Source organism: Dermacentor albipictus, chromosome 1 (assembly GCF_038994185.2).
Source record: "Dermacentor albipictus isolate Rhodes 1998 colony chromosome 1, USDA_Dalb.pri_finalv2, whole genome shotgun sequence".
NCBI classification, from domain to species: Eukaryota; Metazoa; Arthropoda; class Arachnida; order Ixodida; family Ixodidae; genus Dermacentor; species Dermacentor albipictus.
In genome coordinates this window covers 338,189,283-338,211,979 of record NC_091821.1, presented here as the reverse complement: position 1 = coordinate 338,211,979, position 22,697 = coordinate 338,189,283, and the positions used below count along the sequence as shown (strand labels likewise).

The window sequence follows — 22,697 nt, the reverse complement described above, 5'->3', positions numbered from 1 at the left end:
TACAAGTCACTGGAGTTGTATTGCAATGCATAGCACTGTTAGCTTTCTAAGTGTATGCAGTTAAAGTGCGAATTCTGCACAACAACAAATTTGTTTTCGCTTCCTGAAGTTATCACTGCAGAAATTTATGTGTAAGTAACATCATATATTATTAGTGCAGCATGCTACGTTAATGCATCTTATTATCATAGCCGTGACACAAACCATGAGGATGCGTAAATTTTCAGGGCTGTTGAGTTATTATGAAATGGTGAAGACAGTCTCCGAGCATAAAATAATTCTAAGGCACCTAGCTCTTTTCATAAGGTTTGATGTTAGTGTTGAGTTGTAACAGCTCGCTAAATGATTGACTAAAACAAGAGTGTTAGTTATTTCTCATTTTAATTGCACAAACATTTCTAAGAATTTATTTATTCATTTGCACAGGTGCACAAACATGGCACCCAAACAGTACAGTGGAGGAACTTCATTGCAATGTGTGTTGCTTGATTTGGTAGCATTAACTGAATGGTGCATTATATGAAGGTAAATAACTACACCTGCTGCAACTTATGTAGTGATGTCAATTCCACAATCGTATCTCATAGTTGGGAGTTCTTCAGATTGGCCGCATGTGGGTAAAAAAAATTAGGTTGTTTTTGACTGACCCACTTGTCATGTGAATGCTGAGGCACTGTACTTTTGACATAGTTCATTCAAGCCAAACCGACATTGTTGGTAGATTGTTTCAGAACGGCAAGATATCTGTAAGGCTAAGTGAAAAGATTGACGGTCACACGATCACACTGTGGTTTTTTAAAGGCGTGCTGGGATTGCTTGTTATGTTATTGTTTAGTTTGTGATTTTGCTGCTCTCTGCTTCCATGGTGCTGTTATGTTACTGTGATTTGCACTATTCATGCCACGGCTGTTTCTGCTGTAGATAGGCAATGTTATCAAACTGGGCAGTCTTGATCTGTATGCTTTGTGCCTTCCTAGTTTCTGTTAAATGTTTTCTGAAGCTGATTGAATGCATAAGATAAGGATATAATCAGAACAAGAACATTTTGATGATGTGCTGAAATGTTAACTGTAATATTGGTGTCGCATTGTTCCAGCGTGAAGACCTGACTTCGGCATGTCACTACCAGGTGAACGTCCTCGTAATTGCTTGTTTTTCTTCATGTTTAGACAGACGTGCTATTGATAACAAAACAATGAAGCACATCAAATAGATTAATGCAGTGTTCTACAAGGTTACTTACCCATTGTGATGCATGTTTCATTATTTCAGGAGCATACGAGACTAGAGAAACCTCACATGAAGAAAATGCGCCCGGCACACACATCACTCATGGTACGTGTATGCGGAAATAAGAGATCTACAGAAACAGAAAGCATGTGAAGAATTTCTGGAACAATGTCAAAGTTTTGTTAACCCCTTTTAGCCTCTGCTACTTCACTCAAACATGACCATCACTAACCATTGCTGAAGTTTGCTTCAAGGATGCTAATAATTACTGTGCCTTACAAATGCTTTGTGACATATAAGACCTTTTGAGGGTACTACCTGTGCCATTCAGCAAGTAAATGACATAGAAAATAAACAAAGTAAAAGGCAAATAATAAAGAAGCTGTAAACAGTGACTGGGCTACAGCTGGACGAATGGGGCCTGATAAAGCAATTGTGATTGCGAGAGTGTTCTTTGGGGAATATGCAAACATTAATCCTTTATATCAGAAACATAAAATGACCACCTCACTGGAGTGGTGGCAGGAACTTCAGCTGAGTGTACCACATTATACTGTTATCGTACTTGTGCTAGTTTGAGCGATTAAAAATAACTTACCTGGCTCTGTGACAAGGATTTGGTAGTCAAGGGGCTCATTGAAAAGTTGAAAAGATGAGGCCAAGAAACAATATAACTGTAGTTTCTTTTGTTTTGTTCATGAAGTTCAGTTTAGTATGATACTGTATAAAAGAAATTGCTAGTTCATTTAGCCAGCATTTTGTCCACCTATTTATTTATATATGTGTGCTTAAGCAGCCTTGAGTTATTGCTAACTTTTGCTGCTCCTTATAAAAGTGCTAAGCAAGGCACACTCATTCTTGCAAAGAAGCTGTACTTAATGACGTGAACATAAAGCAAAGGACACTTAGTTAAGTCATTAGCAGGATTGAAACTGCTGCTTATATGTGCTGTTTATCTCTATATTTACACTTTTCATTCAGTTTTCAGACACATGCATCTTGCTCTTATCCTTCAAATGTATGAACAAATGGAAAGTGTGCCATGGTGGCATTGTGACTTTGGCGTTACTGCGCTAAGCTCGAGAGCACAGGATTGAATGTCAACTGCCCCTGCCATATTTCTATGGTGGCGAAGTGCAAAAATGCCTGTGAACCTTGTGTTGGGCACACATTATAAAAACCACAGGTGGTCAAACTTTTTCCAGAGTCCTCCACTACAGCGTGCTTTATAATCATATCCTCGTTGTAGCATGTAAAACCCCCAAATTTGAATAATTAATTAACAGACTGCAATTTAGAAGTGGGAATGACCCTTCATTGCTACACTTGACTTGTGTGCTTCTCATTCAAGGCATGTACTAGTTGTATTTGTGTGTCAGTGCTCTAGGGCCATTTGCAATGTTTACTGCACTGACCATAAAGCAACTTGTATTTTAAGAACCTGGGTAATACAATAGTAGGTATTCGTCATGTACCACTATTAACGAGTACTCGCATGTGCATATGGGAAATATTTTTCTGCAGGGGACCAATCAATGCGGTCATACAGTTCTATTGAAGGCCTTGGAAACTGCACTACGAAATCAAATCGGAAGATATTTGAGCCCTCTGACCAAGCATACTTTCAACAGAAGATTGAGGTTCCATATACAGGGGAGGTGAGCAAGCGAAACCTTTCTTCTGCTTTCTTTTTTTTTTCGTAATGAACTTTTTCTAGCTTGTATGGCAATAGAATGTGTCTTGATACCTTAATTGCCAACATATAATCATCACGTAACTGTAAGTGAAACATAAAGCAAGTCCAACTAATAAATGGTAATTAGAACAACAATATATAAGCCATTATTCTTGTTTTTGTTTTTCTTTTTGTGAAGCATAAGCTTTCTATTATTAAGTTTGGTCACTTCACAAAGGGTGCTGTCATCATGCTAGGACTGTACTCTGTGAAGAATTTTATGCAATAAGGCTGGTGTCATTCCAACAAATCTCGTTAGTTACCCAGGCAAGTGTTGCTGAAGGGCTTTCTGTCAGACCATACAGAGCAAAAAGTGCCCCCCTTTCTTTTTTATGCAAAAGGTATACAGTAGACGTCAACTAGTATATAGATTAATGCTTGAAGTATTTTCAAATACTTAAGCAAAATCTGTCATCTCTACAATGCTGGATAAAGGGTTGGGAGTTCTATAACCAGTGGCTCTCTTCAGCATTCCCTCCCACGTAAGAGCCTGGCTTCTCTAACATACTTGTTAATCTGAATTCTTGTACGCAGGTGAAGGCATGTTTTTCTATGCAAGCATACACCATAGTGAAGGGGAAATCAGTGACATGCCGGAGGAGGCATGTTGTTAAATATGTAATGTATGAAAAAGCATCATGTGATGTTTGGAAGTTAGCATTGGCAGCCCACAGTGGCACAGTATTTGCTAAGATGAATGAATGCTTTCTGCCAGACCATTGGCATAAAATACTATGATAAACAGAGGGTATGTGGAAAGGCTGCTTTGTGTGTGGTAAGTAGACATAGAAAGTGAGCATTACTTGATACATTGGTATCCCTATACTTCAGGGGGATGAAGATGTACACTTGTCAGATGGTTTGTCACTTTAAAGGCACCCTGAACAATCCTTCGGTCTTAGTGAAATAAGTGCACGGGCATCATACACTGCTGTGAACATCTCGGCCAATTTTCCCTGTCGTACACAGTATGTGGAGCTTGCAAATAAAACGCAAAGTCACCTTTCTTTCAAGCGCTCTTTTCAACAGAAGCTTGCTTCTCATTCTCTTCTAGACACTTTATTTCGTAATAAAGTGGATTCTTATATAGGGCTGCTATTGATAGCTGCAGTCCGCTACGTAGCATAGATGCCGCAGCTGACGTGGGGTGCTGCCACGAGTCCACTGGCTAAGCACACTGCTGCTCGCTGAGGACAACTGCGTTTGGCTTACGTTTAGTGTGTCATAGGCACCAAAATTGGAAGCCGTGGTGTCTATGCCAAGATTCAAAATGAAATTTGGGCTGCATGCCATGGTGACGTTCAGAAGGTGGAGCGTTGTGGGTACGCCCCACTCCACTGTAGCCTTCACAGTGCAAGGCATTGAAGAAGGAATGGGAGTACAGTGGAGGCCTTGTTTGATTGCCAATAACTCCGCTTCTGCTGAACGCATTGAAGTGGTTTTTGCACCAAAGTATTTCTGGAATAGCGTATTTTCACTTCAAATGTCTTTCTCTACTTCGATAAAAAGTGGTTCAGGGCCCCTTTAATCATTACAACACTCCTTACGCACATGCAGCATGGCACACATGCATCTTGTGTGTTTTTTACAATGAAGCTGTTTGTGGCTAGAGTGCTGTGCATTTTTCTTCTGCGTGTGCAAGGACCGTGGGCCGATCCTGGTGATAGTGCAATACCGGGCTGACCCACAGCAGGAATGAAGCAGGCTTCAAGCACTCCTCCAACTTGCAAAATTAAGTTTAATATCTTGGGTCCAAATAAAACCCTTATCTGATATTGTGCTGATAAGAACAGATACTACACTTTCACCCACATTGGCCATGTCTGCGTTCGCACTGCCCTCTCTTTGTTGGCATTCCAAGCACTTGCATATCTACTTTCCTTTCTTTCCACTCTCCTGTGGTGGCGGTCCCGTCAAAACGCCACACATGTCTAGTTACCTCTAGCTCCTTCGGTGGCGATCCCATCGTCCATGCGAATGTGTATAAAAATCACGGTAAATGAGTTTATACCTTTGTTCAAAATTCTTTGTCACCTCTGTGTTATGTGCCAAGCAACTTCACTGGTCATCCATCTTCACAGAGCGGAATGGCTCATGATTTTTTTATTCCTAACCTGTCATTCAACAAGTTGAAGATGATAGCAGGTAATACGAGCTGTAGCAGGTTTTAAACAAGGTTTGCAAATTCTTTCAGACATCCTTCAGCTGGCGCAAACTGTGGGCCTTCACGGGGCCAGGATTCCTGATGAGCATAGCATACCTGGACCCGGGCAACATTGAGTCAGACCTGCAATCTGGGGCCCTGGCTGAGTACAAGGTGCGACATTTTTTTTGCTAGCTCGCGTATTCGTCTATGCCTGGGTAAGTCTATCTCTAAAGTGCAAGTTTGGTGGCATAAAATCAGCAAGTCGCGTTACAAGTGAACACAAGGTTACGCTTGTTGCACGAACAGATTGAACAAGCAAAGTGCTTTGCTGGCAGTTTGTGAAGCAGGTTCTTCTCTCATGCTTTAAGTACAACTGTGCTGCTCTCTTGCCCTGCCAGTGCTATTGTGCAGAATCCTACGATTCTTCTGAATTTCATTTCTGCAGTCTAGCATTGCTCTTGCATATTTGTCCAAACTGAACCAATTGAGGCTACACAGTGCTCTTTAGTGCGTAGCGGAGTCTTTATATGTACAGAAATCTTGCTCATAGTATAGGGACATGGGATGGCCAGTTTTTCTTTCCATCACTGGAAACAGAGACTGCAGAAGAACAGACTAGACATCAACATTGAGTGCTTCTTTTGTCTCGTAGTTTCTTCTGGTCTCATGTTCCAATCTATGAGAATGTGGCTAGTCTTAATAAACAGAGCATAAACCAATGTCGGCACGTAAGACTCAGTGCTGGTCACTGTGAAAACGAGGTGTCGTGCTTTCTTTCTGTTTGTGTTGCAGCTTATGTGGGTGTTGCTGTCGGCTACTCTGCTGGGCCTGATGATGCAGCGTCTGAGTGCTCGTCTGGGTGTTGTGACAGGCTTGCATCTGGCTGAAATGTGCCGGCGTGGCTACCCTCGTTTTCCTCGTATCTTGTTGTGGATTATGATTGAAGTGGCTGTCGTTGGTTCAGACATGCAAGAGGTCATTGGCACTGCCATCGCCATTTTCCTCCTTTCAGGTGGACGGTAAGTCTCACTTCTCTCTGCTGCCCAAGCTGTGTTTCATAGTTTCCTACAAAATTACTTGAGGTAACTTATATGCTGTGATCATCAGCTACCATGAGAATGGTGGTTAGTATATCAATTAGTCTAATCTTCATGCTCACGACTTCAAACATTCTTGTGATGTTACTTATTTCGCCTTATCTTTCAAAATTTCCAAACACTCGTAATTTTCTAAACACAGCAAGGCAATTTACTTTCTGTCTGTGCATATGTGTATTAACTTCAAATTGTTGGGTATACAGAGCAATATTTTGTTGAAAACTATGAATTTATGAACCCACAAAGCCTCTAAGCATTAGTGCCAGAGTTCCCTGTCGTAATTTTGTGGGGAACTGTATGGTTTGTTTATTCCAACTTGATGCAGAATCCTGTTAATGCTCACATATGAAACAAAATGGACTTCTTTGTGCAAAAAATGAGAAAAGCAAAGTTTTCACAAGACCAGTGCCCTCTCTCCATTTGCAAGAATGCTTTATGTTTTCAACGGTTCTGTGAAACATATGGCTGCTCTAATACATTTACATCTGCCCACCACAAACTGGGGTTTCACACCTGTGTGGCCTGTGTCACTTTTATTCAGCTGCTCTGCAGGTACTAGTTGAAGAAGAATGTCCATTACCATATGAACAGCGATTGGATCTTCAAAAACTTTAAGCACATACAAAAAAAAAGAAGCTTCTATGACAGGTTTAGTTAATTCATCATCCAGAAAGTAAGCAGAGCTAATGGTAAAATATCTAGAGCATACCTTCATCTATCATGCTTGTACTTCTCTTAGCCTCCATTTCTTTCGCCTTACTGCTGCTCTTTACCACGGGCTTCTAGGACTAATTTATGCATTGGAGCGTAAGCTTTGCTCACATTGTTTCTCATCTTCCACAGTCAATCTGAATCATTGTTCTTTACTGAGCCTTAGTGGCCTTGTCACTACTATTCACTTGTCTCCAACCATTTCTCGTAAATGTAAAGCCCTCTGACAGTGCACTGTGTATGCTAGCAAACTTGCCATTTTTGTCTCAAGACAGGGCTAGAATGGCAAACTCAGGACAACTTTGCTGTGCCTTCTTGTTATTTGTTTCTTGAGCATGATTTCATGTTCTATGGCCACCGGGCAACTAGACTGGTATTACATGCTTCTGCAGTGCCTTTTATTTCCGTTCACATCACTGCAGGGTTCCACTGTATGCGGGTGTGCTGATCACAATAATAGACACATTTACGTTCTTGCTGTTGGACAAGTACGGCCTGCGTAAACTTGAAGCTTTCTTTGGGTTCCTCATCCTCGTCATGGCAGTCACTTTCGGATATGAGGTACTCTTTCGGTACTCTTTAATCTCTTCTCTCTTTTTGCTGGTATGGAATGTTGTTTGCATTATGACCTGCCAGCAGGCTTCTGCGATTGCTGCATGTAATGCAGGCTTCACTTGAAGTGAGCTTGTGGAATACAGTAGAACCTTGTTCATACGTTCTCGAAAAAAAGGGCAAGAAAAAACATACTACTAACCTACTAAGACATACTAAGATGCTTATCGCTATAGGGTTGGCGCCGATAGCTTTGAATGTGACATGCAATGACCTACCTGTGAGGGCATTTGCTGGTACCAGAATAGGAAACTGACTGTGCACTGGTGTTTTCACGTGAGACGGGAGGGCGAATATTGCGGGAAGCTGCTGGAGCAGCTTCCCGCAATATTCGGTGGTGGCTACGGTTCTCGATTGCGCATGCCTCGCGCCTTTCTTGTTTACATTGGATCTAGTGGCCAAAAACGTATCATACTATCGCAGTTTGGCGATGTACTGAGCATTGGTGATGAAAGATCATGTTTTCTGGAACGTATGAACCAGTAAAAAGAAGCATAAATGTATTGGGTCATTTTTTTGTATTCTCGGTCATGAACGTTGGTGCTAAAAATCATGTGTAATAGGATAATATTAGTGAGGTTTTACTGTATATAGCATGTATGTGTAATATAGCTCAAATAGGGCTCTTTTATGAAATCACATAATATTGTAATGCTTGCATTGTGTAATGAGACATTGTCATGAAATACATTGGAATTTCATGTATTCTTGTTCCATGTTGCATTAGGAGCATGCTTTGGTGGCTTGGTGGCTGTGGCAGCTGCTGCTAAGCATGGGGTTGTGGGTTCAATTCCTGGCCATGGCAGCTGCATTTTGATGGTTACAGAATGCAAAAACATTCGCAAACTTAGATTTATGTGTACGTTGAAGAACCCCAGATGATCAAAATTAATCTAGAGCGCTCTACTATGCGATCTTTAATAGCCGTAGTGTTTCTTTGGACATCGCACCCCATGAATCAATCAACAATATCTTAGGAAGCCTTTTTAGTAAAATAATGCATGGAATAATTGTTGCACTTTTTGGGAAGGTATATCTTGGATTTGTGCTAATCTTGGACTCCTTTAGAGAGTGAGCAAAATTATTTTACGGAAATGATTTAGATGAAAGGTGCACATTTTGAGCACTGACTGGTTTCAATTACATATTTGTAATATGCACCCTAAAGTAAACAACTAAAATTTAAATAGGGAAATTTTACAAATTATCTATTTGCACGTTATAATTTGTAGTGCAACTAATGCTAACCTCTGCATGTAAGCAGCTAAATTTTGAAATGCTCTATTGGCCACAGATGTTGGCACAGAAGGAATGGGTTTTATATGGCATTACACTAGTCTTCGTGAAATTCTAAATAGTACAAGCAAATGCTTTTTTTGAGAAAAGGAACATCTGGGCCGATTAAAACGAATAAATATTGTTTTTCATCTTGTGCCGGATATCCTTATTGGTCGATCACTTTCTAGGATAATTTCATTTTTGCATGCCGTTGCATCTAGCACAACACCTCACTATAGCTACAGGCATTTTGCCCACTGGCTTAGCAAAACAGCATCCACAGATAGTGATAGACAGCGTATACTGCTCCTGAATACAGTTAGGACTAAATGCTCTGTTGGTTTATCATACTAACTTCCATATAACTGGCAAGTTTAGAAGTGGAGTGTGCCAGTACATAGGCTGGTGTGGCAGCTTTTGACAAAATTGTCTGTTGCTACAGTACGTGCGAGTGGCCCCTGACCAGGTACGAGTGGTGGAGGGCCTGTTTGTTCCCTGGTGCTCACATTGCGACAGCCGGGCCCTCTTGCAGGCAGTGGGCATTGTGGGCGCTGTCATCATGCCGCACAATCTTTACCTCCACTCTGCACTTGTGAAGGTAGGTGTACAACTGTCAGGCGCTTGTGTTGAAGCTTGGGCGAGATGGTGATGGTTAATTTCGATGGTGTTCGCAGTGTGCACGTACTAAGGAAAAATGGACAGGCTGAGAGAAAGAGCGCTGCCTCTTTTAATCTGCCTGTCCTTTTTTTCTGTAGTATCTGTGCATTGCGAACACTGTCGAAGTTAACTGTCAAGTAGCTTGGTGGGGGTGGGGGTTTCGTTTGTGGCATTGCCTGATGGTTGTCTAACCGGGTTCCTGGCAGGACTTCCTTCATCTGTATCTCGTACAGTGATAGCTGTTATAAGCTCACTTCCTTAGTTGTTTGGATGTTCACTGGTGTATGTTGTGGAAATCCCAAAGTACGTCACACGAAGTTCGTTGATAAAGGAGAAAGGAAATCAAGGGAAAAAGGAATATGCATTGTAGTGCAAGGATTTGAACACGCTCCAGACCATCAGATTGGTAATTGGAACATTTTGCCTCTTAGGAACAGCAGAGAATAATACCGTGCCTAGGGAGCATGGTCATGCTGCCTTGTGCTTTGATTGTTTGATGCGCTTTGATTGACTGATACCACAATCCGAAAGCTTCTCCATAAACCAGCACTGAGCTGAAATAACAAACGAAGCCAGCGATAAAAAGCTAAAAATGGGGGCCACCACTTCCACAAATGAAAGTGACTCGGACTAGCGTTGGTTGGTTGGTCGGTTTTTCTCTAGATATTATGCACACCCACTATAGAGGAATGACCAAGAATTAGATGTCACAATTGAATAAAGTTTTCTTTTTGAAAGAAGATTATTGCATGCATCTGCTGATGTTTCCTCCAACTCTTGCTAAAACAGTGCAAGAATTACTGCATATAATATTGCACCTGCTATCCCATCACTGCATTGCATTATGGGGAGAACTGCAACATTTTCCTTTGTCAAGTCGATCGTGGGCTACTAAATTTAATTCTGTAGTACCTACAAAGTGGTAGGGCACTTTTATTGCTCAACACACAGAAAGCTTCCTCATTTCAAAGACTTGATTTACTGACACTAGCAGCCCAAGGGCTTAACAAGGTGTGTTAATGTGTTGCTAAGTGGATGGTGTGCTTGCATTGCAGTCACGAGATGTAGACCGTGCTGACAAGGTCCAAGTGCGGGAAGCCAACAAATACTTCTTTATTGAGGCCTGTATTGCACTCCTCGTCTCCTTTATCATCAACATCTTCGTCATGGGTGTCTTTGCCCATGGACTCTTCGGCCGCACTAACCTTGACATTGTGAGTGCCGACAAAAAGTTATTTCTTCATTTTTACTGTTATCACTGTAGAACTGCAGGCACTGTGTCCTAAGTTACCACAGACCCTGCATGGGCCATACAAAATTTCTTTTGTATCAAAAATAAATTTCCAGTTACATAATGGGGCTAAACCCTTAATGGCTGCTTATAGACATCAAGCCTGAAATAGGCAAAGCTGAAAGTGTGGTTGCTGTTTCCTCGTATCTGTGATATACTGAAAGCAATGAACATGTGATCGCATATGTCTTAGACTGAAAAGTTAAAGATTACGCACTGTGCTTTTAAACGTGCTATGATTATTTACACATTAAATTATATCACGTGTATGGGGCCTTTTAAAGGCTTTCCTGGGTGATGACATGATGCTAGAGAAGCAAGTGCATGTGATTTTGTCATAGTAATGTTTGTGTTCTCTATTGTCCATGCTCTGTAAAGATGCATTTCGTTTTTTCAGAGGGATCAATGCATGGGAACTGAGTTCCAGGATGTCTTTGCTGTGAGTAGAAGAGGGCACTTACAAACCAGCTTCCATCTTGGGTTGCAACTTGCACTTTTGCTGTATTTTAATTTTCATATTTTGTTGATTTTTATGCCGTTAGAACAACACGAATCCTGTGGATGTGGACATATATAAGGGTGTAAGTCATTTTGAATCTTTATTTACGTTATAGTTGGTACGCATTTCAATGCTAATGATTATACTTGCTCATTTTAACATTTCTAATTCCTAAATTAAATTTTTGTAGTTGCTATTGTATGTGTGTGTAATGGTCGTCTCCATTTTTCTTTCATGTTTCAACTGTACTCTAATGTTGTATCTTAAACCTAGCTTTCACAGTGGAATAAAAACATTTTGTTGCAATAATTTTTCTATTTATGGCTGATGCAGCTCTAGTGATGCAATTGTAACCAACTGCTGTTTGTCACGTGTTCTAACAATTGAAGAATTGAGAAAGCACCTAGCAAGTTTAGAACTTAGATCTTCAAGAAGCTATCATTGCAGTAGCAGGTATTTAAAAAAGAACACTTGAATGGCTCTAAGAAAAGGTTTCCTCAATTTCTAAACATTATAGTGGTAGATAATCAATTAGGTTGCTTCAATGACACTTGCAGTCAAAGCTCCTGTAACATTTCTAAATTTGTTCCAAAGCCTGTAATTTTCTAGTTTTATGTAGCAGACACTTGTGGTGCTGGTCATCATTCTCAGTGTGTGCATGCGTGCGTGCGTGCGTGTGTGTGTGTGTGTGTGTGTGTGTGTGTGTGTGTGTGTGTGTGTGTGTGTGAGAGAGAGAGAGATGGCTTTTCAGTTTAGCTTTCATTCACAGTGATAACACACTATTTTCAGAGCAGCTGTTTTTAATTATATCACTGTTGCTTTGTGTCTTACAACAGGGTGTCTACCTGGGCTGTGCATTTGGTATGTTCCCACTATATGTCTGGGCCATAGGCATTCTGGCTGCAGGACAGAGTTCCACTATGACCGGGACATACTCGGGCCAGTTCATCATGGAGGTAATGTGTCATGAACTGTTCTTGTTGCACTGAACTACTGCAGTTACAGAACACAGTCCTGCCTTTTAACGTGTTTCCACTATGTGGTATCAATATACACAAGCGTATTGTGGTGTTGTCTCCCTTCTGTCCTTGTTTGCTGCCGTTAAATATGCTTATATCTAATTTGTGAGTGATAGCATGAATAGCTTTGTAGAGTTACTTCACTAATACGAGTGTCACACGATGCACTTTTGATAGAGATTTAATTTCTTGATTGCGATTGGCTCATTTTCGAGGGCTGCGGAAGAGAGCTTTGCATTTTTTAATCATCAGAGAAAACGATGGTAGCACAGGCAGGAAGGACACAGGACAAGCACTGTCTAACAACTGAAGTTTATTTAGAAAGAATGTAAAAAAAAGAGAGAGAGAGAGACACCACCTGCTTGCACATGTCATTAAGTCACATGAAATAGGTCACTGAGCATTTATGTCTCGCAATCTAACAAAGAGATTGACGGCTTCGATACACAGTCATCACACATCTCTTGTATGTGAAAAGGCGTCTGCAAGTTCACAAACTTCTTTTGACTTTGTGCTTGACGAGTGATCTTGGTTAGATCAAAGAAAGGCTTACAACCACATGCTTTACAGTGCGCTGAAAGATAGGAGCTAGGCATTCTCTTTAAATGTTATTATGCTGATGCAGGCACTTCTTCATGCAGTTGCTAGTCTGCCCAATATAAGCTTTCTCAACTGCAAGGGAGCCTTGTGGTCAAGAAATTTAATCATGTTCAAGTTCGATCTCAATTGGGCTCGGTCCTGATCACCATCAGCTTGACTGTGATTGTGACTGTGCGACACCTGTTCTAAAAAAGGAAATTATGTGCTCAAGCTGCTGAGTGATTATGCTTTGCGCTGCTAACCTTGGTGGCATACTGGCAACTGAATATAGGACATGAGAACATGCTCTGCACTCCCAACCAAACCCCATTTATTGTATCTGCAGCCAAGAGCTGTGGGAAGCAATAGCTCCATGCTTTTAAATGCCAGTTGAGCTGAACGGCATCAAAGCGGGTGAAGCAACTGGCAATGTCATGAAAGGCAACACAGTTGAGCCCTTTTCAAGTTAGCCAATATCGTGATGTTGTGAAGTGACGTGTATCTGAAACTGCTGATGGAGAACTGGCAGCTGAAGTTAAAAGGAAAGTGCCCTGGGGACAGTTGGGGACAATTGAGGCAGCAACAACTTTTACCAAGTGCTGTCTCCAGACCCAGTAGAATCCCTCTGGCTTACATAAATAGTCACTCCTCCACAGCTCCCTCAAGGCAGGCAAACAAAAACAAGTGCAAAAAATGTTTCTGTAAAGGATGATGCACCAAGTGAAAAGGTAACGTCTTACTTCATGGTGAATTCTGCATGGTTTGTTTTTGTGTTCTTAAGGAGTCAAGTTCCTCTTTGTTTTTGTGTTCTTAAGGAGTCAAGTTCCTCTGCATTCATCCCATAAGTGTATCGTCAGATGTATAGTGGTCCTTGTTGGTCCAAGTTAGTGCATTGGAACAGCAATTTTTTCAAGTATAGGCTTTTGCGTTCAATGTGCTTTCTTATACATCCAATTCGTTTTCACTGCAATATTGCATTGACAAGGTAACGCATGCACATTGCTATTGCATGCCATGACAAAGTAGACACACCTCTTACTCAAGTGTACACCTTGTTCTCGATCAGTTTTAATTTTAAAGTTATGTGCTCGTGTATTTGATGTGCACAAGCAAAGTACAAGACCCTCTTGTAACGAATGCTATAATCCTGCAAAATGTAGTTGTTATATCGATATTTTGTTATATCTAAACTCGCATTTAAAACCTGTAAAGAGCAGTGATAATGTATGTAACTGTACAGAGACATGGAAAAACCACCTCTTTATTAAAAGGATTAGGTAATGGTTGCCAGTTTTGGTGCACACGACAGCCTTTCCAAGGTTGTCCAAGAGGTACACTTGCTTCTGTAGTAGTCCTTGAAGAGCATGTGCAACGGAAGGGAGCAGCCAGCATATGCTCATTGCCGTTGAGGTTAGTCAACACCATTATCTGAGAGCATATAAACTTGCTGTAGTGGTACCTTCACACCACTTATGTGCTGCACCAGCACCACCTGAACTTTTTCAGGACTGGTGCTGTGAATCACACGTGAATCAAATAGAGTTCCTAGTCTCCTTCTCATTTTTTCTTGTGAATCGATAACCTGTTGATGATGCAAGCAATTAAGTGCAACTCACGTGCATCACTGAATGTCATTCTTTGTTGCTTTTTTATGTAATTTCCCATTTCTTTTTACTTGAGTTGCGGAGTGCATCCAGGAAGAAAATTGCCCTAAACATTTGTGAGGCTCTAGGGAAGTCTGTTTTGTTTTGTCTTTTCATTGCGTGTTTGTTTTGTTTCTTACAAGTGAGGTCAGAGCATTCGCTGTAAGAGTATGGTGTATTTAAAAACTGTCGTTGTGCCTGCATTAATTTCTAAGGGTGTGAAGTCTCGAATTTGTCATGTACATTGTACATGAAAGCCTCACGTATGAATGCACATTCATAGATTTGTAACAGTTACAATGCTTAAGACATTAAGATGTTATCGTAACTCTTTCAACACATTTTGTTTGCAAACTGCAGGGATTCCTGAACCTGCCCATCAGTCGGTGGATGCGGGTGCTCATCACACGGCTCATTGCCATTGCGCCCACCATATTGTGCGCTGTCTTTGGCAACATTGAGCAGCTTTCTGGGATGAATGACCTGCTCAACGCACTCATGAGCCTGCAGCTGCCCTTCGCTCTTATTCCAACCCTCACCTTCACGACGTCGGCGGCATTCATGGGCGAATTCAAGAATGGAACGTATGACCTGCTTTTATGAAGCATATGCACTCTATGGGACAACATGAGCTCCATTTCTTTTGTGCTATCATGCGCAAAAGAAATGCAAATGTCTGTGAAGAACTTTAAGTAGAATATTTCTTAAGAGTAAGAATGTGGAACCGCTGCCTACCTGATTGCCAAAGACACTTTAGGTCCCAAACCACCTAAATGTACACGCCGAAATTGTGCAAATAATCACATAATCACCTGGTGTGTTGTCCCTTTTATAATCAACCAAATCGTGCAAATGCCTAATCACTGTGGTTTCATACATCTTGTCATTTAATGTTGTGACATGTTATTTGTATGCAGTTGGTTCTCGATAAAACAAGCACGAATATAACGAAGTAAACATAAAATTTGGCTGGCATTGCTTTAGCTTTATTTCCTTTAGTGCTCTTCCGGTATAACAATACGGAAAATTCAAGGTCCAGGAAAACTTATAATACAGCAAAGTGAATATTTGTTTGTTTGCATCTCAACACACGTATATTCTGGTAGTAAAAATGTCAACTGCTCAGTAAGAGGAACAAGAGGTGGCACATTCTTGAACCGCATATACATTTTGCCCACTAGATTGGCTTGGCTAATCCACAGCCAGCAGGCCAATGGGCTCCTTCCATGCGATCATACCAATTGCACCGGTTGCATATTGACAGTGGTTTTGAAGTGCATTTATAACTTACCATTGTTCATGTGTCATGCCAAGTTAAGCTGCCAATGGGCCGTCAGAATTGACAGGAGACACTTTGCCAGGTCATAGGAAACATCACGCTTGTGTTTCGTTTGCATAGACCCATTGCAGATGTTTTTTTTTTTTTTTCCAATACCATTTGCACGCTATAACAAATATCGGATATATAACGAAGATATTTTCATGTCGGTTGTGACTTGTTATGGAGAGGTTTCACTAGGTTTAGTTGTAATGCTGCCAGGAGGTTCTCCAAAGAGGGTATTGCAAGGGTCATGCAAAATTGATCAGTATTTTTACCTAGGGACAGTATGCAAGCAGGAGCACATTGAAAAAAATTTTTGATTATTGTAACATTGTTGTTCACTATTCCCTTCTTGGCAGCTTTGATTTCACATGTGCAATATGGTGTCAGCTTGGCATGGTAACAACCCATCTGCTGGCATTAGTAGAGCAGTCACGTGTAATCCAGTTCTAACTAAAAAGAACATTAGTCCGACTGAACTCTTCAGGAAAGTTCAGGCGCATTGTGGCAAAACAAATGGCGCTATAGTGTCAAAAAAGAATGCGTTCTAGTTTAGACTAATTTGTTTTCATTTGATTTGTTCATTATAGCAGATATATGATATAAATATGAACACTACATGCAACCATAGTCACCTTGATGAAAGTCTGGTACAATTTATTGAAATTTGTTCCCTCTAATATTTCAAGTGGATAGTGATCTAATCATTGTCACGTACCAGTAAGGACGGATGCAAACCTCATGGTTAATGTCAGTCTGGTTTGTTCTCTTAATATTTTATTCATGTTTTTTTGTCAAGAATGCCAGCTAAAGGTAGTATTACTTTAAGTCCAACAAGCAAGGGACTGTTTAGCAGACTGTCTTGGTCTGTATAAATGGCACCAGAGGACACACAGTAATCTAAAAGAAATGATAAGGCAGTCAAAAGCAGCATTGAAATGTGTGCTGCATATCAGTGTTGTTACATTTTGACAGTCTTTTGATAATTCTTCATGTGGTGCTGCATAGCATGAAAAGAAGGTGTGTAGCAGAGTCACTGCTTCTCAATAGTCAACATAGAGTCGGAGATAACAGATATTGCATCAGGATCAGCTTCACTGCTCTCTTGCTTTTGCTTGCTAACTCAGGTTGACCAAAATAGCAGCTAGCCTGCTGTCGATGGTTGTGATTGGCATCAACTTGTTCTTTGTGAGCAACTTCGTGCGTGAGAACCTCCCATCTCACTGGGCCATCTACCTTGCTGTGGCACTGTTCGGGCTCCTGTACTTGGGCTTCAACCTTTACCTGGTGTGTAGTCCCGTTCATAACCAACGAAATGGTGCAAGAGCCTAATCACTGACGTTTCACACATCTTGTCATTTAATTTTGTGACATGTTATTTGTATGCAGTTGGTTCTCGATAAAACAAACATGGATATAATGAGGTAAACATAAAATTTTGTTGCCATTGCTTTATTTCATTTAGTACTCTTCTGGTATAACAAAACAGAAAATTCAAGGTACAGGAAAATTTTTGATACAGCAAAGTGAATATTTGTTTGTCTGCAGCTCAACATACGTACATTCTGTTAGTAAAAATGTCAGCTGCTCAGTAAGAGGAACTTGCGTATTACAAATATTGGATACAACGAAGGTATTTTCATGTCAGTTGCGACTTGTTATGGAGAGGTTACACTACGTTTCGTTGTAATGCTGCCAAACAAAATTCAGTATAACAAATTCTCAACATAGCAAAGTATTTAACTTTTTATAACTTCTTGTTCATAGAACACGATGTAGTTAGAACCTCAGTTTAACGAAGTGTGTTTATACACAATTTCAATATAAAAAAATTTCACTGCCGCCGCAAAGGAATGCAAAGATGATAAATGTAAAATTCCACAGATGCAGATGGTCAAATTGCTGAATTACAATCAGCTGCTTGTGAACGCACCTCTTAAAGTGCGCACTGCATATCCAAGAGCGACTGCCGAAGTGGAGCAGTATCATGTTATCCATAAAGTTCAAGTGTGATGAGATCCTATCACGCCTCACGCACTGTAGGCTTTGGGGGCGTATGAAAATGTGGACTTTGGAGGGTGAGCCAAGAATGATGATGGCTTGATGAGCGCCTTCTGCCCGTGTGAGCAAGGAAAAAGGGGTGGGAGGAGGTAAAAAGTGTGGGCCAGTTCGGCACGCCTCCCTTTGCTGAGCATAGACACAGTCAGCACGCTCCATCTTGGAGGTAATCTGTGTTGGGTACAAAGGCCGAGCAAACAGAGATGGTTGTGGCTTCGCGTGCGCTGTCCTTCCACAGGTTGTGTGCTGAAAGTCACATAATCATAAGTTTCGAAGATGCATTGAAGCGAGAGGCAGACGAAGCATTCGTACCCCTATGCATGCGCTTTTCATGATAGTGTTGTCCGGCTGCGGGTGGCACTATCAGGTGCGTAGGCGTAGTGGACCTGAAAGCGTTGCTGGCTTCATTTTGTACCGCCGATGTGACAATATTTTTTGACGATACGGCAGGAAACCATCTGTCGTGTCCGACTCTCATATACAGTCGACTCTCGTTACAACGGACCCTGATAATCTGACAAAAAGTGTCCGTTTTGTCCAAAGTCCATAATATCTGAGATGGCTCACTTCTGAAACTTTTGTCGCGGTGCCTAACAACCTTATTGCAAAGAGTGAGTGACGAACATCCAAAGTAAAAAACAAAAAGTCGTAGTTTCCCCTGAAAGGCAAAGCATCGATTGCGACAGCAAATTAAACAAGATAAACGCAGCAGCAGCAGCGAATGAATTGACCTTCGTGCCGTCTCTTGCTACAACTCGAACTAAACATCGAAAGCGCAGCACATACGACGCTACCGGCACTGGGCGCACTTTGTTCACATAACATTCAATACAGTGCCCGCACGGGCGTGCACTTTGTCCACATTGCAGATACATCTCAAGATAAGGCACCCGCATGGGTGCATACTTTGTCCACATCGTACATTGCTTTCAAGATATGGCGCCCGCACGGGCGCGCACTTTGTCCACATCGCAGATCACTTTCAAGATGCGCCGCTGCGTGGCCGCGCTGTTAACGGCGGCCACCGGAGTGTAATGCCCCCCCTCTTTCCTTCGCCTCCCCCTCCCACGTGCCTCGCGTGCAAAAGACGGTGCGCTTCCGCCCTGCTTTCCTCCCTCCCTCGCGCACAAGATATTGAGCCGCAATCGTCGGCTGACACTTGCAAATCAGTTGCCAACCCGTGTCGACACAGCAAAAGTCTGTTTTATATGCCTGATTTTGAAAAAAATTGCCGTTAATTTAGTCAACTGTAGCCGATAGTCCGCTGTAGCGTGGCCCATTAAAAACGAACTTCGTGGCATTAATAAAATAGGTAGAACTAAGGCTGAAATATGGTCCGTTAAACTCTAAAGTCTGTTGTACGTAGGTTCGTTGTAACGAGCAGGGACTATATATATATATATATATATATATGTATAAAGATTTTTTTGTTCATTCAACTTGCTTTTTCGATTGCCTAATAATGTGGAAAATATTGCAGCCCCCTCTGTGTAATAAAAATCCATCAGCAGCTGTACTTTTGCGTAACAAAATCGAATTTCAATATAATGAAACAAACTGCCAATTTGACTGACTTATATCTTGTAAGTGTATAGTGTAGCTGTGTACTAAGCGTATATCGAATGCTGTGCCCCTGCAAGTGCACTTCTAACGGGAACACAATCTCTCCTCACGTCATCGGAGATATGCGTGCTGATAAAACAGCACTGTTTTGGCAGAGGCTGTCAAATAACGCATTTGGTCTGAAGGACAGAACATACAATGGAGGGAAAAGGAGGAAGATGAATGCCTCAAAATACTGAGGGCTTGTACAGTAAGACTCTTATTTGTCCTGCGTAGTGGCAGATTTGCTTTAGTAAGCTTCATCGCAACACAGTTGCGTTATGCGGTGAACCATACTATCTGCGGCTTTTTGTTATCGGAAAGAGGAACACCATGCTGCTTCAAGATCACAAAAGGCCTCCTCGTCTCGGTACGTACATTCTACAAGAAAGCGTAGATGGCACTCAATATTTTCAAAATTCTGTGACTGGCATTTTATGGTTCTGCGAGTGGCCTAAGGAAATCCAACCTCAACTCCCATTGAATTTAACAAAACCACTGCACACCACATCCACCCTTCGCAGAAAGACCAGCAGTGCGCAGACAGCAGCACGCAAGACTCATCACTGTGCAATTCACAGATCCACAAACTGCACGAAATGCGTTTCATTCGTGCTCACAGGAACACATCAGTGAGAATAGACTCAGGTCTTCTTCAGGCTGAAATCCACTTTCGAATCTTAGCAACATCTGCCTTTTGGACTCGTTTCTGACTGATGAAAATCTGCTGTTAAAATGGCGTATTGTGAAGACGGATACGCAGTCGAGCACGTTCGTGCATGATTTTCAGTACAAGTGTGCTGTTGGCAGCACGATGCATATACACAGGCTGGTTTGCTTCCGCAGTGTGTCAGTTGCTACCTTATCCTGAATAAAGAAATGCGAGAACACCCGTGTGCTTAGATTTAGGTGCACGTTAAAGACCCCCAGGTGGTCTGATTTTCCGGAGTCCTCCACAAAGGCATGCCTCATGATCAGAAAGTGGTTTTGGCACGTTAAACCCCATAAGTTAATTTTTTTATCCTGAATAAAAACGCATAACAAGCACTTTGTCGACATGCACAAGGTGCAAGACAGTCTTGCGGCCGGGCAACTCGGGCTCTTAGAGTTAGCGTTGAAATAAGTTTATCAAAGACCATATCGCAGCACAAGTGACTTGCAGGACCCACCTTCAAAAAACAATAATAAAGTAAGCATTTGTGCATTTGGAATGAGACCTTGAAGAAACAAATCGGCAAATTCTTGCTTTTCACGATCTTGGGCTCTGTCCGAGACGTGTGTTCTCAGATAAGCATTAAATAGGCATATTTTATATTTCGAATTATTGATATATTGAATTATTTTGCAATCTTCTTCGAATTCGATATATCCAGGATTAACTGTTTCTACTGCATGAATATTTTGGTATAATTAGGTACTACACCTGCATTGACTAATGCAAAAAATTCAGCTAACTATTAAGGACAAAGGATTAGTTTTAGACACAAGATCACTGATTGTAATTAATAAACTACGCAAATAGCCTCTCAACGTCTGTACAGCCTGTTTCTTCTTCTTTTTTTCTCCCTTTTGTTGAAATGATTTGCTTCAAGGCATATGGCGAATAAAAAAAAGCTAAATGAAAGTTTCAAACCATGCAGAGCCTGATTATAAACAAACTTTCCAAGAATAAATGGCTGCTGTGTGACTAGCTTTCCCAAAATGCTAAATAAATGGTTGCCGGAAAAATAATAATAAAAGAAGGTGCTGAACCGAATTGTGTGCCATAAACACACGTTAAAGGGTCCTCTGCAAGGAAGAAATCACTGGTCGCAGTGCAAAATGTAAATATGCCATATGACTAGACTGCCAAAAAAATACATGACAGAGTACAAGAAGAACTCGCAGGTTGTCATGTAGGCTTCTGCCGCGAAACCCGAAACAAAATTACATAACCCATTTTGTTTCAGCCTTGCTTCACAACTTTTGTCCTTGTCTCACTCCTGATAATTTGCAATACCTTGTTTAGCAGACGGAAAACAGTAACAAGACATTAAAAGTCAGTTATTGCAAATTTATATTTGGTTAGCTTCAAATATTCGAAAATACTAAATAGTTCCTAGAATAGTTAGTGTATAATATCCTATTCGTATTCAATACTTCACATTTTCGCCCACCCTTAGTAATGAAGAATGAGCTGTACAGACATATTCAGGCAACTAAAGGAAGTGGTCCTTTGCTGGCCTTGGTACAGCAACTTCGTTCCTTCTTTGCTGCAGAAATTGGAAAGCTTCCAAAATGATGACAGTGGTGTCAAAGCATACATATTGTTACAGTATGGTATATGCCAACAGCGCAAGAATGGAAGATGAGGTCGGCTGTTTTCCGATACTGTAGTTCGGAGCCCTCACTGTTGCAATTAATTAAACATTTGTGCAGATCTCCTAAACCGTCACAATATAGACACTTTGAAAAATTTACATAATTTTATATGAGTAGCAGACTCCATTTTCATTGTAAAAGGGAACAGGGGGAGGTGTTACCATGCTGGTTAGTTGTCAGGGTTGAGTGGATGTGTTTAAAAGTGGAGTATAGCTGATTCTAGGATCCTGGTTCCAGAATAGCTAGGATCCACCTAGAATGTTACCTTATTCTTCACTTCAAGTTCTTCAGATTTTGAAAAGTTACCTTTATTTCAACTTTTCCTCAGCTGCAGAGTTGATCATCAGGCCAGAAGCTTTTCTGCAGTATGCTTCATTTTTCATGTAACCCTACGAGTATAGCTTTGTAGTAATCAAGTAGGAGTGAATTTTGTCCATCTATGAAGTTAACTTCTAGTAAAGCGGTCTGGAGGTCACTTCCCTCATGTAATGCACTGACGCATCTCATGTATCTACTTGCAACCACACCAGTCCTCAAAATACTCAGATTGTTGTTCTGTCTCCTTTTTTTTGTGTTTAAGTATATACATAATTTTTAATTTGAGGTGTCGATCCACATTACATGTTGCATAAATTAACCCTTAAAAGTAATCAGGTTGGTTTTCCTGTTTGAATGTTCACTGAATCAAGACATAGTTAAAATGGAAGGTTCTGTGGGCTAGAAGTTCTTCACTAGTTCATATTACACCAAGAACACTTCTTCCTTTACTTCATAGGCGATGCAAGCAGGAGTGTGGCCAGTGTTGTTTTATACATTTTACACATGTACTAATAAATTTTGCCTTTGCCTGACTTCCAG

The 22,697-nt window shown here is 41.1% G+C and overlaps 1 protein-coding gene and 1 pseudogene across 9 annotated transcripts in view; one reads left to right on the top strand and one right to left on the bottom strand.

Moving 5' to 3' along the window:
- Mvl (solute carrier family member malvolio) overlaps positions 1–22,697 on the top strand; it is a 42,576-nt gene that overhangs the window by 7,588 nt on the left and 12,291 nt on the right. For 8 of the 9 annotated variants that reach the window (XR_010563968.1, XR_010563911.1, XM_065430215.2 and 5 more), the window contains 13 exons: positions 1,097–1,129; positions 1,273–1,335; positions 2,755–2,888; positions 5,160–5,282; positions 5,904–6,130; positions 7,342–7,480; positions 9,252–9,407; positions 10,522–10,680; positions 11,155–11,196; positions 11,300–11,338; positions 12,093–12,212; positions 14,858–15,081; positions 16,946–17,105. Coding sequence is in view for 7 of the 9 variants with exons in the window: in XM_065430215.2 (XP_065286287.1) it covers positions 1,117–1,129; positions 1,273–1,335; positions 2,755–2,888; positions 5,160–5,282; positions 5,904–6,130; positions 7,342–7,480; positions 9,252–9,407; positions 10,522–10,680; positions 11,155–11,196; positions 11,300–11,338; positions 12,093–12,212; positions 14,858–15,081; positions 16,946–17,105 (1,599 nt within the window). In the remaining 2 variants the exon portion in view is untranslated. Of the gene's footprint in view, positions 1–440; positions 526–1,096; positions 1,130–1,272; positions 1,336–2,754; positions 2,889–5,159; positions 5,283–5,903; positions 6,131–7,341; positions 7,481–9,251; positions 9,408–10,521; positions 10,681–11,154; positions 11,197–11,299; positions 11,339–12,092; positions 12,213–14,857; positions 15,082–16,945; positions 17,106–22,697 lie in introns of those variants that run through there. The other variant, XM_065430355.2, reaches the window with a different exon arrangement.
- On the bottom strand, positions 4,607–4,786 carry LOC135897897 (U2 spliceosomal RNA; annotated as a pseudogene).